The 19,293-nt window shown below is 33.7% G+C and overlaps 2 protein-coding genes across 2 annotated transcripts; both read right to left on the reverse strand.

The window, feature by feature from the left end:
- Nucleotides 1–149: 149 nt before the first annotated feature.
- On the reverse strand, nt 150–2,007 carry LOC103868864 (GDSL esterase/lipase At1g33811). Its single transcript, XM_009146923.3, has 6 exons — nt 1,771–2,007; nt 1,576–1,679; nt 1,351–1,475; nt 1,036–1,284; nt 682–949; nt 150–583 (listed from the first exon to the last, which is right to left on the reverse strand). The coding sequence occupies exons 1-6, from the start codon at nt 1,917–1,919 to the stop codon at nt 366–368; spliced, it is 1,113 nt and encodes a 370-aa protein (XP_009145171.1). The 5' UTR covers nt 1,920–2,007; the 3' UTR covers nt 150–365.
- LOC103868865 (glucuronoxylan 4-O-methyltransferase 3) lies at nt 1,195–18,457 on the reverse strand. Its single transcript, XM_033291655.1, has 5 exons — nt 9,088–18,457; nt 1,771–9,019; nt 1,576–1,679; nt 1,351–1,475; nt 1,195–1,284 (listed from the first exon to the last, which is right to left on the reverse strand). Exons 1-2 carry the CDS (start codon nt 9,476–9,478, stop codon nt 8,517–8,519), a joined length of 894 nt encoding a protein of 297 aa, XP_033147546.1. The 5' UTR covers nt 9,479–18,457; the 3' UTR covers nt 1,195–1,284; nt 1,351–1,475; nt 1,576–1,679; nt 1,771–8,516.
- Between the last annotated feature and the right edge of the window lie 836 nt (nt 18,458–19,293).

Genomic DNA, 19,293 nt, shown 5'->3' on the forward strand with positions numbered 1-19,293 from the left:
TTGATCATGTAACCAATCATGGAAGTTGTACAAAATAGAGCATTACATTTTATTTTGTAACTACTAACATGATTGACACTTGAGAATTGGAGTATAAAGTTATTTGTACATAATAAATATAGCAATGAAAATATAAGAAAGAATTGTAGTTGTACATAATATGACAACTTTATTAAATCATGTGGTTAACAATTTGCAATGAGCTTATAATATTTGAGTCATACATAGTCATCGTTGAAAATAAGAGGAACAATACAAAACAAAGAAAATTCATAGTTATTTCAAAGAACTATATAAGTGAAGAAACACGGCATACAACTAGCTTGGTTACATGTCACATGCTTTCATATCAAGATCTCCTTTATTCAAAGATTGGCAAGTTCTTGAATGTTAATGGGGTAAGCGTAAGCTCGAGAGTTGAAATTAGACTTGGCCAGCAATATGTTAGCCGTCTCGGTCGGGTGAAACGCATCCCAAAAGAGATACTTGGTCCGGTCACTGCACGGCTGCTGCAAGGGTAAACACGTTATCTGACCATTGTTCCTCCCCACCCCACAACAACCTTTGTCCACTACCTCAAATCCTGTTGGTATAAATGTTGAAGAAATGCCATTATTAGAATTTGTAGACTTACTTACCTTCAATGTATTGGATTGTGTATGAATTTTATGTAGAACTCACCGTAAGCGGCTCCATTGGCAGCAAGATCTGAAGTGCTCTTGTAGGTATCAAGGTAAACAAACTTGGCTCCTTGCAACTGACCATTGTTGAAACGATCAACTAGTTTCTTGAGCTGAGAGTTGAACAACGCAATTGCATTGTTAATCTTATCATTGCACCTGCCTGTACTGTTGTTGCGGTTATTATAGCGAGCTAGCTCATAAGGAATGCACCCAATTTGTCCCACTGCGGTAACAATCACTTTCCGGGCTCCAAATTGGTACAATCTCTGAGAACAAACAAAATAACCATATGAGATATGCAAGTAAACCATTAGTTTCATGATTATAGTATACACTATTGATGAAGCCTTACAGTGAGCTGTTGTGTGTAGTTTTTAATGAGGGACTCTGCATAGGTTTTGTCGTTGTAATCCATACTGGTTGAGTAAAAGTCAGGCATGAAGTAGTTGTTGAGGTAATCGTTACTTCCCATTCCCGAATAAAAGATACAACGGCTTAAGTATCTTTGGAGCTCATTTGTGTCTCCTCTGAAGTATTGAAGCATTTGTTGAACCGCGCTCGTGTAAGAATTGACCTGCTGGTTCATAGAAGTATGCGCACCCTGCAAAGTTTCCATGTTAGTTCAAAATTTCACATGATAGGATTAAAAACTTATAGTTTTGTGTACCAAGTTGTCTCCGGTCTCATCTCTAATGCCGGCCGCACCAGATGCAAAATTCGCACCTCTTAGCAAAGCCTGGCCACGAATCCTGGAGTATGGTGGAATGTAAGTCCGAAATCCAAGAATTTGAGCTACAAAAAACAAGAGAAATGTATAAAAGTTTTAGTAACAATAGATATGTTTTTTTTAAAGAATCAGTAGGGGGAAAAATATAGATGCACACAAAAGTACCAAGAGCATCAACGTAAGTGCGACCATTGGTGAATCTTCCGGTTGCACCTTGGGGAAAGTCGATGCCATAAGGCCGGTAATTAGCCCTCGCAAGAGAAAGCAGCCTACATATATTCAAACTTACAATGACTTGTCTAACACATGCATATATGGATAAAAATATACAATAATAGAATGTAAAACGCAAAACCAAACCTATTATTGTTTCCGTTATCGACCAAGGAGTCACCAAAGATGTATAAACATGTGACTTGTGATTGTTGTTGTCGCTGTGACACGGCCGTTTCTAGACCAAACACCACCAGACCCAAAGTAGCTAATAATACAAAACGTTGAATTGCCATTAAGTTAAATTGTTGACAGGTTTCAAGAAGAATGAGTTTGAAAAAGGTTTGAGTGGAGTTCACAGTTAAATACTGAGGATATGGGTGGTTAGTTGGTATGGTTCGCCATGTCATAATTGGTTTCATGTGCTGAACGAGTTGTGACAGTTGTTTTTTTAGTTCTTCTCTCACTCTCGTAACATACTTCTTTTCAGCTGCGGCTATGTTCACAAGCATCTCATGCAATCCCGTGAGGTCTCAGAGTCTAATGTGTCACTTTCCAGTTGTTTGTGTCACTTGTGACAATTGGGAAAGTACTAACAGTTAACCATTTAGTTATTTCTTAAAGGGGGATGTGACAATTGGGAAAGTACTAACAGTTAACCATTTAGTTATTTCTTAAAGGGGGAAATCTATGTATATAGTCGTTATAACTTGTACAATCTTTTACTAGAAAAATTTATAAATTATTTAAACAATCTCTTAGACTATATTTGCGAAGTGATTTTGTCACATGTCTTCTATATAATCAATTTCACAAAATAAATATGACATTGCTAATGAAATTGATGACATGTCTTCCAGAAAAATATGATATGGATAATTTCATTTAATGTTGATTTATATTTTTGGCAAACTTATTAGAATATGATAATTATTCATATATTATATTTAATATTGTATTTCTTTTTGGTAAACTTTTTTTAAATATGTTAATAGCTCATACATCATCTATAAAATAAATATATTCATATATAACATTTCAAATTTCGAAATATTATTATTTTTGTATAATTATACAATTTGTATTACTAAAGCTTTCAAAAATTTCTACATTTAAAAAAAATTTAAATATCTAATCGTAAGATCATTAGTTTCTTGTATATATACAAATTTTATAAATATTGTTTAGGTTAAAGTTTTAATAATTATACAATTTTATATCATTTTATTAGTTTTATACAAATTGATTTAATATATATCAAATCTATATTAAATATTAGTAAAAAAATAGTAAAATCTATAATATTTAATAGAATTTATTTTAAATATAAGTTAGATTTAAAAAATTTCTTACTGCACATGGTGCAGGAAAACAGCTAGTACGAAGATATATAAATAGTAAAATCATCAAAACCCAGAAAAAGATCGAAAGCTTTCCAACATCGAAAGTATTCCACTAAGTCGGAATCCGATAGAGGACAGAAATGGATGGCATTTTACCAACAATGGGAAATATTCGGTCCAATCAGGTTATCAAGTGGAAAGGGTATATCCTGATAAAGAAAAACCACCAGAATTTTATGGTCCCACGGTGGATGCATTAAAAGCGTTCTGCTGGAAAGTGCGGTGCCCCCCGAAAATAAAACATTTCTTATGGCAACTCCTTTCAGGATGTATATCGGTACTGAAAAATTTCAAATCAAGAGGGATACAAGGGGATATATGTTGTGCCCGATGTGGCGACCCGGAGGAATCAACAAACCATGTGTTTTTTGAATGTCCTCCAGCACGTCAAGTTTGGGCATTATCTAAAATCCCATCGCATCCCAATATTTTTCCTATCGGTTCTTTGTTTACTAATATGGATCATCTTTTTTGGAGAGTTAACTCAAAGATGGATGGCCACCAATTGCATGAATATTATGGTATATATGGAAAGACCAGAATAGTAAAGTTTTTAGCAATCTGGATATTAATCCACTTGAAACACTTAAATTAGCAGAATTAGAGTCATCACTCTGGACTGAGGCACAGGTAGTAAAGGATCCAACGAGGGGAAAGCAGGCACAGACCACTTCCACGTCAGTGACGTCAGGACGATGGTGCTTCATAGATGGATCATAGAAAGATAAGGATTTATTTTCAGGGCAAGGCTGGTATAGTACCTTACCGGGTTTCGATGGTTTATTAGGGGCAAGGAATGTAAGGGCATGTCTCTCACCTCTTCATTCGGAGGTGGAGGCCTTAATTTGGGCAATGGAATGTATGAAAAATTTAAGACAAGTTCAGGTGACGTTTGCAACGGATTGTTCTCAATTGGTGAAGATAGTTTCGGAACCAGACGAATGACCAGTATTTAGAAGTTATCTGGAAGACATTAAGCTTTTAAAAACTAGTTTTCTCAACTCAGACATCATTCATGTACCACGGACGGAGAACCTACGGGCGGATAGCTTAGCACGCAGTGCTAGGAAACAGTCGTCTTTCGTTGTTCACATGGATGTGGAGTTACCTATTTGGTTTACGGAGTCAATATGAGTTTGTAAATTCTTTGCTGTCAAAAAAAAAAAAAAAAAAAAAACATAGTTGGAGCAAGAAGCACAACATCTGCAACATTAGAAGACTATGATCTACCATTATTATGTAAATTCAAATAAACATTGAAGTTAATTACTACCAACTTTCAACTTTCAATTTAAATAAACATTGATCTACTCATCTCGATTTACACTTGCTAAATCTCTAGAAAACAAAATGATAAGTTATAAAGCGATTTGTGACATGGTCTCACAGCTATTCTAATCGTATCTTTTATTAAAGCTAAACCTGATTTTGGCTTATTCTTAATTATGGGTTCATAATCAAATAATATATTATTGGATATAATCAAGTTAACCCCATTTTTTCTAGAAACATCATCATCTCCTCAAGTGTTGAAGAGGATTTTATTGGACAAGTATGTAATATTTTACTATACAAACATCTAGATATTGTAGTAAAAAACTCGAAATATATTTAAGAAGGAGGTTTTGGTTGAATAATTTAGATATTTTGTAAGATGTTTGAGGTTATATAACTATTATTCAGCAGCCACCTTTTTACATTTTTACAATCCACATCATCCTATTATATTGTCTTTATTCCACTTATTATTAACACTTATTTAACTTTTATGTTATACAATGATTTTCTTTAAAAATTTAACATTCTACCATTTTACTGATAAAAATATTTTCAATTTTCGATTTATAAATTTTAATGATAAATTTGATTTTAATAAAAAATTCATTTATATAAATAATAATTTATTAGTAAATAATAGAAATATTATAATAAAAATTATGTATCCAAATTAAATGAATCAATATCTATTTATGAAGCATAAAAATGAAGAATTTTGATATAATTTTTTTTTAAAAAAAAATATTTCATATAAAATAATTCACTTGAAACAATAAGAGTGAATACAAATCTATATTATTTAAACAACCAATTAGGATTTAATAGTTATATTGTTATTTTTTATTTGTTTTAAACCGGTAGAATTTCCAACATTGACTCTTTTTTCAAGAGCGTGGAAGACACATATTAACTTTGATTGGTTTAAGTCTTCCATGTGGACCATACTTCTATATTTTTCAACTAGTTGAATAACATTGAATAACAATTTATATTTTTTTTTTCTACACCATCATTGCAAGCTTTCAATCGTAGAATAACATTTTCAACTACCTCATTGTACATGGTCTAAATACTTTTTCACCTCATCATTTGTAATATGCACAAGAAGTTTTTTCAAAAAAGTTTTCTTCCTAACTTTTCTTGCTTTTCTATAATATTGTCAAGTTTTCTCTTGATGTTATTCCATATTCGTATTCATATTTAAAAGATTTTTATTCCTTTCAGGATTCTTGGGTTTTACAGTCTTGTGTTAGTTTTTTTTAATCTAGAATTCTTTACATGGTATCAAAGGCATTCTATGACGTCATTATCAAGATCATGGTTGAAAGAGAGCTCGAGTGTATTATAAGTATTGAATTAGTAGGCCGTTTTGTTGGAATGGGAATGTAAAATCTTAAACCAATCTAACTATGAAGTCATACTCGATGAGTGAGGACTTATTAGATGTTACAACCGCGGAAGCAAGGAGTGGACGCAGAAGAATGCTAAACCGGAGCTTGCTTTGAAGAGTTCTATATCTTTAAGTGTATTTGAGCATGTCTTGAGATGTGCATATACTAATTTATATTTATCAAGAATTAGATCAATTGGTGAACAAGAAAAATGAGGCTAAGTTACAACTACTAGAGAAAAAAAAGATATAAATTGTCATAAATCATATGAGTAAAAAATCTTATTTAATAGATAACCATATTAAAATATACTATATATATATGTTAATATCATTTAAACTTAACTATATACCATATAAAATAGTTAAAAGTGATTGTTTGGATTTATTTACTATAAACTGATTGTAAATAAACAAGATGTGGTTGTTTTGAATTATCTGCTCACGTCAACTTAATTATATACATAATAGTTATTAATTTTCAATTATTTAGAATTTTTATTTTTTATTATTCATAATATGTAAAACACTAAAATAAATAATACTACGTAAAATAATTTGTATACATAATGTTCATTATGCGCAAAATGCAATCTAAAACGTATTATACTTTATTTAATAAGGTAACTTAAATGCAGTAGATATTTAAAATATGACAATTCTCTCAAAAAGTATTTTTGAGTTAAAACATCATTCAATAAGAAAAATGATCAAAATAGCCCTTTTTTATTTTGAATTTTTTTTTTTTTTTTTAATTTGAAACCCCATCCTCAAAACTCTATCCCTTAACTCTAAACCCTAAGTCTAGATTAATTAACCCTATGGTATAAATGTATTTTTACACTTCAATAAAACTTATTTTGGTCATTTTCCTCATTAAGAACTATTTTCTTGTGACAAAAACTTATAAAAGATATGCTAGAAAATTTTTCTTTAAAATATACCTTTTGGTTGCCAATCAGTTCGATATATCTTAACGATCCTCATAAATACCTATATTCTTACACAAAGTGAACATAAAGACCACTGAAAAAAAGTAAGCTTGTCTTATGGCCTATAGGTACACTTAGATGGGTTTGGTGGATGTATGATTTAATTGATGACTTGATATGGCGGTTGTGGCGAAACTAGTCCCAGGTCAGTTTTTCAGCCAGTATTTTGCTCTTTTATCATTTTCTTTGTTTACTTCGCTAAACCAAACTCTTTTTTTTTTTTTTCATATCAAAAGATTATTCTATTACTCAAGTTGAGGTGGTCTGGGTAACTAGACCGGAATAGAACAACCAATCAAACATAGATCTTTATAGAAAGACCTCGCAATCCTAGCTAAAAAATCCGAAATTTGATTTTACGCTCTTGGAATATGAATAATTTTGAAGTCCATAAATCATATTTGCAAAGTCCCTATCCTCTTCAACTCTGTTGCAAAGCTTGGCCAAGCATTGAACTCCCTAATCATAGCGATCAAATCTTTGCAATCCGTCCTAAAGCTCTGACATGTCAAATGTTGAAGCATACTCCTCATCGCCCATCGTAGGGCTTCCACTTCTGAATGCAAGGCAGACTCTCGCCGTGTAGAATTCTGTGTCCCCATAAATAGGACCTTCCCCAATATATCAATCCAAACCCATCCACACCCGCTAAACCATGACGTGGATGTCGATGACTCATCTATCATGCAGATGTTACCCAAGCTTAAAACTTGGGGTTCATCAGTACTGTGATCTTGTGGGGTAGATGGCACCATCTCGTTTGCATTGAACCAAGCTTGACACTCACTCTCTGCATAACGAACTAGCTCCAATGGATCTCTATCTATCCACCTAAAAAGCTTGTCATTTCGGGCCTTCCAAATATACCAGATTATCCAAGGATAAGGATCCATGTCTAATTCTAACTCAACAATGTAGTTCTTTCTCCAGAATAGATAGTTCATATTAGCATAAATACTCGACACCGGAAAGATATTTGGGCTTGTTGGTGTGCTAATAGGGACCAAGCTTGTAAAGCTGACGGACATTCGAAGATGGCATGAGTAACAGATTCTTACGGTTCTCTACATCGTGGGCAATAACTATCGCATCTCATATTATGTGTTATCAAATCTTTAGTTAATGCTACATGACATGTTATCAATTGCCATATAAGATGACATATCTTCTGAGGCTCCTTTAGCTTCCAAGCATTCAAACCAAACTCTTTTGAGACGCTTTTTTGAACAGTTTTTTATGTATGCTTTATATTGTATTAAAAATCAATTCTTCTTTAAAAAAAAAAACAAAATCAGCAAAAATACAATTTACTTCCTTTGTTCTTAAATGTAGTTGTTTCAAAGAATTTTAATGTTCTAATATATAATTATAAGATGTCTTTATTTTTTTATGTGACTTTTACTTTATTAAAAACTATGTAATCAATCATATTTAATAATTTATTTTGTAATTGGTTGAATATCATTAATTTATAGTTTTAATAATATTTTTTAGACAAAAAATTGTTAATATATGTGTGTGTTTTAGCTAAACATCTGATATTTAAGAAGAGAGGGGAGGGAGTACTTTCTATACCGTATCTGATATTTTTTTCTTATTTGTGTTCATTAAAATGACAAATAATTATATGAATAACTACATTAAACAAACATCGTTTCAGTAAATGCACTGAATCCTTAACCAAACGGTAATCATCAAGATAAAGCAAAAACACACACAAAAAGCTAAGTAAAGTGACTCTAGATCCACTAGGTAAATCAATTTACCGGCCCTGAGTCCGGTTAACTGCATAGATCTCCGCAACACAAATATTTCCTGGAAAAAATAAAATCAACGGCGGCGATCAACATCCACAGGACAAAACGGTCTTCCAGTTCGAGCCCTGTGACTAGGGATGGTGAAGTGCCTTAGCCTCCCATTTTGCTCCCTCATGTATCCCTTACACAAGAAAGTCGCCGAGAACTCATCTTCCACTGGACGGTTAACGTCGTGAACAAAAACGTCAGTTTCTCCATCTTCACGGTTGCGAGCCAAAAGCCCCGCCGTGTAAATAGCGCTCATCCTGCCTGGAGCTTCCTCGTGGTAACCAGTTGGAGCATCTACCATGATCAGATCCCATTTCGTCTCGTAAAAATCTGCCGGAAAATCTTTCAACGCTAGATCACATTTCGAGTTTCTTGGATCGGTGACGGATGTACACTCCTCTGATCTTCCCAACTCCATCAACTTGTCGGAGTTTTTCACTTTAGTGTCGTAAACGACGTGGTAAGATTCCAAGTTTGGGAACTTGTTAGTCACAGTCTCGATCCAAGCCTTGTCTTCCTCAATAAACACTGAAACAAGAAACTTCGTTAGCTCTGTTGTTGTAATGATAGACGCAGAGGAAATTAAAAACACTTACAGGTACGACCACCATGGTTGAGAGATGCCCACATCAAGCTATCGTGACCTAATCCAAAGACTAGGAAGTTACATGGAGACTTCTTGTCCAAGACTCTCTTTGAGACAGAGACTTCGTCGAATGTCTGTTGTGGAGTGACGTTACTGGTGACGTAGTGAACTAATGCGTCGGATAAAGAGATTGGCATCTTTGTGCATTGTTGTGTTGTTGGACATCCTTTTGGTTTATGCTGATTTTCTACTTCTTCTTGAGAGAGATTGGTTTCGGAAAGGGGCTTTGAGGAGGAGGAAGAGATGTTTGATCTTGCAAAGAAGATAATGAGAAATATCAAGATTGAGCAGCATGTGAATATGACCTTCAGATTAACAGAAGACTGAGATTTGGTCCTCATTTTTCGATCTTGCTTTTGGTCGATGAATACAACAATGAAGGGTTTTGATAACGGTGAGAAGTTATATAACTATAAAGAAGAGTATAATGTAGCATAAAAGAAAGTAAATGATTGAGGAAGTTGAGGAGGACATGAAAGCTACTAAGGTTGCTGTTCTTCCAATACAACATAAGTTGGTGGTGAATTCATATATTAACAAATTTATTTTTCATATCATAATCTATATTATTTATCTATATATATTTGGAAGATGTGAAACGTAATGGGGAGTTTTCTGGTATTATAAATGATGCTTGAAAGAGAAGAATCGGATACAGTTGTAATAATGACCCATAAACAAGACAGGTGTTGAAAACGAACCAACATGGTGGTTGCAACTTTCTTATTCCTGTATTTTAAATAACCCATGTTGATTTTAACAACTTTGGTTCTTTGTTTCTTGAACACTAATATTTGTCAAACAAACTACCATCACCGATTGTTTATTATTTTTTTTTTTTTTCAAACTCACCGATTCTTTATACTTGATACATACAGTAGATGGAATGGAAAAACATATGGTCGTAGAAATTAGGGGAAGAAGAACAACTGCCGCAGAAACGAATACGGTGGTGGCGGTGAGATAATTGATCGTGATGATGGAGCCGATTATATAAATGGAGGTGATCACCACTGCACAAGTCTTGTCGCTCACCACACGAGTCTATGAAGCTCTATTAATCACCGCAACCATCAACAAAGACAATTTCATCAACAATCCCACAAATTTGAAAAGAAACAGATTCATCTTCTCCAAAATTAAATTACTTGAGAAGATGAGTGGATATCAAAGAGACACGAGGTTTTTTTGCAAGAAATAATTAATAATGTAAATTGTTATTATTTTGTAGGTTGAGCCAGTTGCTTACAAGGATAAAAAGGTATTATTACATAAAAAACATGAGACATATTGGTATAATAGGTCAATTGGTTAGTGTGCAAATTATGTTTTTTTCTTGGTTATACATTCTAATTTTCTTAGGGCTAATTTGCGTACTAGACATAAATCGAGACTAAATTAAGCAAGTAACTTTGTTTTTGACGTTATTTAGTGTCAGATATTTCATACACAAACTAACCTGTTTTACCCTTTGCCTTAACAAGTAACCAGTTAAAAGTGATAGTATGTGAGTGTTGCGTGTCGTGACGAGAACCACATATCAAAATACAAAAAAAACTAACAAGAACGAAGGGAAATGTTCTTACAGTTTACATTTTTGACAGTGAATAATTTTAATAGTAATATTTTTAAACTTCTATGCTGACATCGAAATGTACTGCTTATCCGGCCTGAACCCGAAACCAACATAAACTAAACTGAAAAAACAATATTCCAGTCAATCTGTATAGTATAAAAATGAATAAAACCAGTCTATACGGAATATCCAACATATTCTATTCCATTTTACAAAAGTTGTTTAGGATACCAACCCCATCCCAGCCCCTAAGAAATAAACCAAAATTCCACACCACCCCAACCCAAAAATACTAAACCCTAAACCCTTATCACCGAAGTAGTATAGGATTACAACCCGAGCTACAACCCCTAAATACTAAACATATCCCAAGTCCAATTCCTAGATACTAAACCTTATCTCAGTCTCACCCCACCCATAAATATTAAACCCTAAACTTTAATCAGTAAACCCTAAACCCAAAAGTAAACAATAAACCCAAATATAAACTTAAAACCTAAATAGAACGAAACAAAATAAATAACATAGTACATATTGATAAAATTATGAATTGTCTATGATTGCATGGAAAAAGTTAAAACCCTAAACCCCAACCATACCCTTTCACCTTCTACATACTAAACCCTAAGATCTGATCACTAAATCCTTATCCAAATATAAACCCTAAACTATAATCAGTAAACCCTAATTAAACCCAAATATAAATCCAAAACCCAAATAGAAGGGAACAAAATAAATAACATAGTATGTTTATGAATTGTCTGTGATTGCATGGAAAAAATAAAACCCTAAACCCCAACCATACATGTCACCTTCTAAATACTAAACCTAAAGTTCTAATCACTAAATCCTTATCCAAATATAAACCCTAAACTTTAATAAGTAAACCTAAACCCAAATATAAACCATAAACCCAAATGGAATGGAACATAATATAATAGTATAGTAACAAAATGCATTACATAATATGAATAAAACAAACATAATACATATTGTTTTACATTTCTATTCTATATACATAAAATAGAAGATAATACAATAAACAAAATCTGTTCATCTTCTCCAATCAAATATAGATCATTTACAGTGACAAAATATAAGTTTGTGTGACGAAATCAGTGGATATAATACATGTAACCGTATTGGAGAGAAAAAATTTATACTTGATACAGTAGATGGAATGGAAGAACACACGGTCGTAGAAATTAGGAGAAGAAGAACAACTGCAGCAGAAACAAATACGGTGGTGGCGGTGAGATAATTGATCATGATGATGGAGCCGATTATATAGATGGAGGTGATCGCCACTGCACAAGTCTTGTCGTTCACCACACGAGTCTATGAAGCTCTATTATTTCTCGTAACTATCAACAAAGACAATTTCATCAACAATCCCACAAATTTGAGAAGAAAAAAATTCATCTTCTCTAAAATTAAATTACTTGCAGAAGATGAGTGGATATCTAAAATTAAATTACTTGCAAGAAATAATTAATAATGTAAATTGTTATTATTTTTCAGGTTGAGCCAGTTGCTTACAAGGATAAAAGGGCATTATTACATTAAAAACATGAGACATATTGGTATAATAGGTCAATTGGTTAGTGTGCAAATTATGCTTTTTTCTTGGTTATATATACCAATTTCCCTTCTTTATTTAGCACAAAGATACTTATATTAAAAAGATACATGCTTAATACAATAGACCGGAGTCATAATTTGAAATTTATACAGGAAAGTGAGCTCTAGAAAACAGAGCCGGCAGGATCACTCTTTGTTTGTTTATATTTACTATAATAATTAAAAACCTTCATTTCCATAAACAGCAATTTTCAAAGGTATCCAATTCAACTCGGTTTAACTAAACTTGTAAAAGTTTTAGTTCAGATTTTAAATATTTAACAAAACTTGAACCAAAACTAAACCAAACCAATCCTTAAATTAAGGACACAATTCTCTTTTTGTGAATTTTCCCTTCAGCGGTGATGTACAAGAGTTGGTCACAAAACAATTACTTTAATTGTAAAACTTATTTCATGCAAGTGTTCCTCCTTTCTAAAATTCCGTCTTTAATAAAAGGTTAGTTCAGTAGATATTCTCTCAAAGAGCAAGTTTTAGTTAAAGTTCTGCTTCTCTTTAAAATCGTTCACCATCAGTTAATAGCACACTATATATATTTTTCCACTCAAATTTTATTTTGTTCTCTAAATTGAAAGACGTTGTCTATAAGTTGTTACGTGACCCAAGAGCCATGTAATGTCATTTTCAACGTTTTTTTCATAAAATAGTATGATTATTATATGTAAAATGTAAAATAAAATCCTAGTCATTTAGTCAAAACTAGGACTCTTGGTCTAGACTTGGCCCAAGAAGATTTAAAACGTCCACATGGCTTATTTTTATTGTAAATAAGTTTTTTTTTGTTTAAATTTAAAACAATTAGGGATAGACTTGGATATCTTAAATCAAATAGAATTAGAAATATTATTAAACCATATGAAACAATTAGGATAGGAATTGATTTCCAGAAATAAAATAGGTTAAGATTAGGGATTTTTTAGACATAATAGATGATGTTTATCCTTTATATTTTGTAACCAGCTGAGTTTTAAGATTCAACCATCAGTCTTTGAAACTTTCAAGCTTATATCGTATCAATTGATTTCTCTGCTCAGCATAAGAACATTGAACTCGCATACGAAGAAGAATCTCCAACGTGATCATTTTGGCAAAAGCATGGCACATATATGGCATAGATTAGCTATGCATCTTTTTACCATTCCACATCTTCAAGGAGAAGACCACAGTTCACAAACGAGTGATCGTGGCCTCTAGTACACCCCTCATCTTCCCCCTTGAGTTGATCCATGAACAACTGCATCCTATCCACGAATCATTTGGTTGATGAAAATGCTTATGATGATCCATTTCAAGCTTTGGTTCTTCATCTTCCATTTCCAAGCCATTTCTCGCCCATCTCTTTTGTTCAGTCCATTTCTCAGTCATTTTAACTTATCCAGTCCATTTTCTATCCAAACTTGTTCATCCCTTTCATTTTCTGACAAAGACTTGATCATCCACACCTTATGAAGTCATAGATTTTGTCTTCTCTCGGTACAATACTTCATGGATCAAATCTATTAGATCTTTCTCAACCCACTAAACTTTGCTTAAGTCAACTTCAGCCCATTAGATTGTGCATTGGCCTTATCTGGCTGATCCACACATTATATTCAAAGCCTTTAATTGAGGCTGATCTAGATTGCACCACTACAACAATTTTTAGATTTATGCAAAAGTTACTTCAGTAAAACCTGCTGCTAGGGAGTTTATTTTTGATTCTTCACATCTGAATTGAATCTGAAACTGGTCATAACAATTGATTTGCTCACTACTCCAAGCTATTTATTTAGATGAAAGAAGAAAATCACCTTTACTCATCATATCCACATGAAGAGTCTTCTTTTTAATTGTCAATATACAATGCAAATGATTTTAAATAAAACCTTGCTAATAATACTTTTCCTCAATATGAATATACTTTTCCTAAATATGAAAATACTTTTCCTTAATGTTTTTTATATAACACTATTTAAAATGATTTTTCGATGTCATATGTTAGTTTTTGTTTTCAGAGTTCAGCCTCTGATGTGGTTCCATTTTAAGTGGACAACCTTCCACTTAAAATGGACCTTGCTAATAATACTTTTCCTCAATATGAAAATATTCTTCCTCAATGTTTTTATATAACACTATTTAAAATGTTTTTTCCATGTCATATGTTGTTTTTGTTTTCAGAGTTCAGCCTCTGTTGTGGTTCCATTTTAAGTGGACAACCTTCACAATTTTTGTTAAACTAAAAGCTTTCATTTAAGGGTGAATTGGCGGAATGCATATAGTAGGAGAAAAATTGATCAAATAACCATATAATAAAGTGGTGCTGGTATGTGACGGTTTTACACAAAAGTGGACCACTTTCTCCTTACCCGCACGTGCTGTCTGGCCGAGTAACACAATATGAATCATAAAAACTATACTATACTATATGTATTTGAAAAATAGTATTTGTTTTGTCATCAATAGCATATTAATAAACATAATTGTCTTACAAACTTCAAGGGGGTGCGGGTGGCGGGAAATTAAAAAAGAGGAGGAGGAAGAGGAGCATGAGAATGAAGAGAAGGAGCGTACATTGGCAATATTGTGAATAGAACATAATAATCATTAAATCATAAAAGAAAAACAAGAGAAAAACAAGAACAGATAAAAAGAGAAAATAAACACATTGAGTGACAAAAAAAAAAGAGAAAATCACTAGATATTGTTACATAATATACTATGTCATAAGATAAAATATAGTATAATATTCATAATATCCTTTCAATTATTTCATGGTGGTTGTTGGAGAAAAACATTGGACACACGATGATACGACATACTATATTTTACATTGTTGCATATGATAATATAAGCAAAGTGACGTATAGAAAGAACACCAAATGTGTTGGACATGCATGATATGTAAACAACATATATTAAACATAGTACAATCTCCTATTATCAACTGCACTAGTCAACCCAAGCTAAAATACATAATACACAAAGAATATCCTAGCACATACCTTCTTATGGGTACTTAGTTTCGTTTCTTTTTTTGTTATCTATGCTAACTTATCTTCAATTAATAATCCAAATTTTTTTTCATGTAACCTTCCACAATTTTTCACATAATTGCTGGCTAGGAATTGCAAACCGACTAATTAGGCTGTATGATATGATTAATAATAGCATACTAAATCAATAATCCATAAATAAAAAGCATATTCTGTTTCCCACAGTTGTCTTTTTTTTTTCTTTTGTTTTATTGTTGTCTTGTTACATCTTCTCTTAGGCATGGGCACAAAGTCGTAACCCGAACTCGAACCCGACCCAAAATAAAGGGTATCATATCGGTTTCAGATACTTTAAAAAACCTGATCGGGTTTCATCTTTCAATATATTGGACCGTGGGTTTGGTTTGGTTTAAACCGATAACTGAAACATAACCCAAAATAAATCAAAATTTTATGACATTATACATATCTTGTGTATAGACAACATGCGTTTTACGAGTTCCAATATTTTGTGTTTCAGATCAAAATCATTACACGGAGCAATTCATCTTCTTCCTAGTTTCGAAATCCCTAATCTCCTATTAAATCAAAGAGTAGCAGAGTGTCTATCATGCTTCAAACCTAAATATTGAGCTCACTCTGTCTCCACCATCTGTGATTTAGAGAAATCAATTCCAGGTTAGTAACATGTCACAAGTCGACATTGTCTTCCTCTATTATGAGTCACGAGTTGACAATCTTATTCCTACGTAACGAGTCATGAGTCGGTTAGGCCAGTTTTATATAGATGAATCATGCATGCGATTGACTTTTTGGGGTTTTTGAAGATGAATCTTATTTCTTTGTAACGAATCACGTGTTGAGTAGAGTTTTGTAGATGATTTATGAATGTGTTTTATCGCTTTGTCTTATGTGATGAATCCAATACTCTCTTTTATTTCAGATGGATTCATCTTCAACTCCAAACCAAGTTACTGTTAACAATGATGTAGAAGCCGATGAAGGACAAGAGTTGCTGACGGCAGACAGTAAAGGCAAGGGTAAAGAATCACCTGAATCTAGTAGAGCAACATACCAGGAAAAGAAATAACCTAGGATTCTTCCTGCAAGGTCTAAAATCTTGGGACATTTCACAAGAACAAAGGAGAATCGTGACAAATGTATATATCATTATTTTAATAAGGAGTTTTGTTGTTCTACAAAGTTGGAAACAACAAACTTTCTGAAGCATCTTTCCGTATGCAAACACATCAAGACCCTTTCAGAGGGTCAAAGCTCTTATCAGCCTGCCATCAGCGAAGAAGGAAAGCTGAAGGCTGCAATGATTAGTGAACACACTTTCAGAGAAGCAACAAATGAGATAATGGTGATAGGAGAGTTACCACTGTGCTTCGTAGAAGGTGTTGCTTGGAAACAATTTTGTACCAAGGTCAGATTTCTCTTATATTATCTAAGTAAGACATAGTTTAATGCTTTAGTTTATTTTAGTATATAACTTTGTATGTTAGGTGTGTAGATGGAACTATACAAACCTCTTTCAAGAAGGACATCAACAAGAGACATTTTTAGCTGTATCTGCAGCGGAAGGCTGTTATGAAGAAGTGCTTTAAAGAAAATAAGCAAACAGTTTCACTGACTACTGATATTTGGGTGGCTCAAGTAACGCCTAAGGACTTTAGTTTAAATGATTTTGTTCCTTATGTGTTTGGTTTGATTCTTATGTGTTTGTTCTTTCTCACATGTGCTAGTTACATGGTTGTGACTCCCATTACAGTGATGTGTGTTGGCGACTGAAGAAATTTATCATTGGGTTCAAACACGTCACTGATCATAAAAGTGAGACAATTTCAAAGGTTCTCTGTAAATGTAGACTGGGAATAGGAAAGGTATTCTCTGTAAATGTAGACAATTCAACGCCTAATTAATCTGCATTGAGAAGATTTCAGAGTCAGTTTTTTTTACTGCCTAACGAGGCATTAGTTTTAGATGGAGAATTCATGCATTTGAGATGTAGTGCACATATCATCAACCTGATAGGCCCTCCTCAGTTTACTCATTGTAGAGAAATAAAAAGATTTGACCGGTTCTTAGTCATCTTCTACAACTTCACTCTAGGTGTATCTGACTCTACCTCTCTCAGTGCTTACAAGTGTTATGGGAATTGTAACCATAACTGCTAACCTTATGGATTTGAGCCATAGAAAAGATCATGAACTCAAGGAAAAGGCTGTGGAGATGTATGTGAAGTTTGACAAATACTGGGATGGGATGAAGAACATCAATAAGATGTTAATTGTGGCGACAATTTTTTGATCCCACGAAGAAGCTGGATCTCGCAAGCATGTGTTTTGAAGAGCTTTATGGACATGACAAAGGTAAAGAAATGTATGAATTTGTGATCAGTGTTTTGTGTAGTATGTTTGATATACTATGATTTTTACCACTTTTAACCCATAGTATAAGTCCTTTACAGAGTCTTTATATTATGTTTCTAATCTATTTTAAGGTCATTTCAAGTCTAGGTACTGTTTGGAGTATTGTGGAGATCATAGAGTCATTTGGAGCTTAAAGATTGGAAAACCCGTAGCTATGAAAGAAGACAGAAGTGAAAGCCGATATATCGAAGGACTGTCAGTCGAAACTGATGTGTCACATGGCCAACCCAAGATTTCAAGAATTGCACTTTTGGCCCAGAAGTTTCTACTAATTTCAAGATGAACCATGTACATGTTTTGACCTATTTATATTGTTTTTACAGCCATTTTTTAGACTAAGAATTTTATTATTCTAACAGAGGTTTTTGGAGAGAAGATCACAAGACACATTCAAAGATTTGATTGGAACTCCTTATATATATCTCTACTTTTAATGAATTTTATTCAGTTTATCTATATGTCTTGCTTGAATATGTCTGATCAATTTACTTATTAGATTTAGGGTTTTAGGGTTCTTATCGCTTGTATTCTTCAATACCTAACTACAAACCTGATCATAGGATAATTGACAATCGCGAGAGTGGGTTCGACTCCTGAAATAAATCCTGCTGAGCTAAGTTGATAAATACAATGAGAGTTGGTTTAGGAAACTTAGTGAACATATCAAATTGAAGCTTAAAGCTTGTCTTGAATAATTAGAGCCACAACGAGAGTGTTGGGGTCAAAATCGGTTACGACGGAATCAATGTCTGAAAGTCCGTAAAAATCAGCATGAACGTTTTTACAAAAAGTAATCTTCAAAGAAATCTTTACGAAGAGCCTTGCGGTAAAATCTTATTCAAAATCTCGGTCGAACCAAATACAGATTGTCCAAGACAACAGACACGTATCCGACTGGCCATGGACAAGCTCGATCAATACACGGAGACCAAGCATGCACACGGCTCGGTCGCTATGTAGCGACCGAGCACGCGTACCGCTCGGTCGCTACGTAGCGACCAAGCCTAATCCAAGCTCAGTCGCTACGTAGCGACCGAGCACGCGTATTTCTCGGTCGTTACGTAGCGACCGAGCACACGTGCCGCTCGGCCGCTATGTAGCGACCGAGCCCCAGCACGCATACTGCTCGGTCGCTACGTAACGATCGAGCATGCCCACGGCACGGTCGCTACGTAGCGACCGAGCTCAGAACCAAGCTTGGTCGCTACATAGCGACCGAGCACATGCACGTTTCGATCATTACGAAGCGATCGAGCTTTCCCAAAACGTCGATACGACACGAATCCATTCATTCTCATATACTCTTTAATGCTATCTCCCGAAGACCGTAGCAAACTCATTTCATGTTTCTCGTCATTTGAAGTCATCAATCGAAGTTTATGATAAAAACTGCGGAAAGTTTGTTTTTATCGAAAGAAGCCGTAATAAACGTTTTGAGTCAAAAGACGGCCCAAAGATGCCTAAGACGTGACTCGAAGCCCACTTACGATTTCTTAACCAAAAGTCCGTAAACCAAAGGACGGTTTATGCTT

Source organism: Brassica rapa, chromosome A05 (genome assembly GCF_000309985.2).
Source record: "Brassica rapa cultivar Chiifu-401-42 chromosome A05, CAAS_Brap_v3.01, whole genome shotgun sequence".
Classification (NCBI taxonomy): Eukaryota; Viridiplantae; Streptophyta; class Magnoliopsida; order Brassicales; family Brassicaceae; genus Brassica; species Brassica rapa.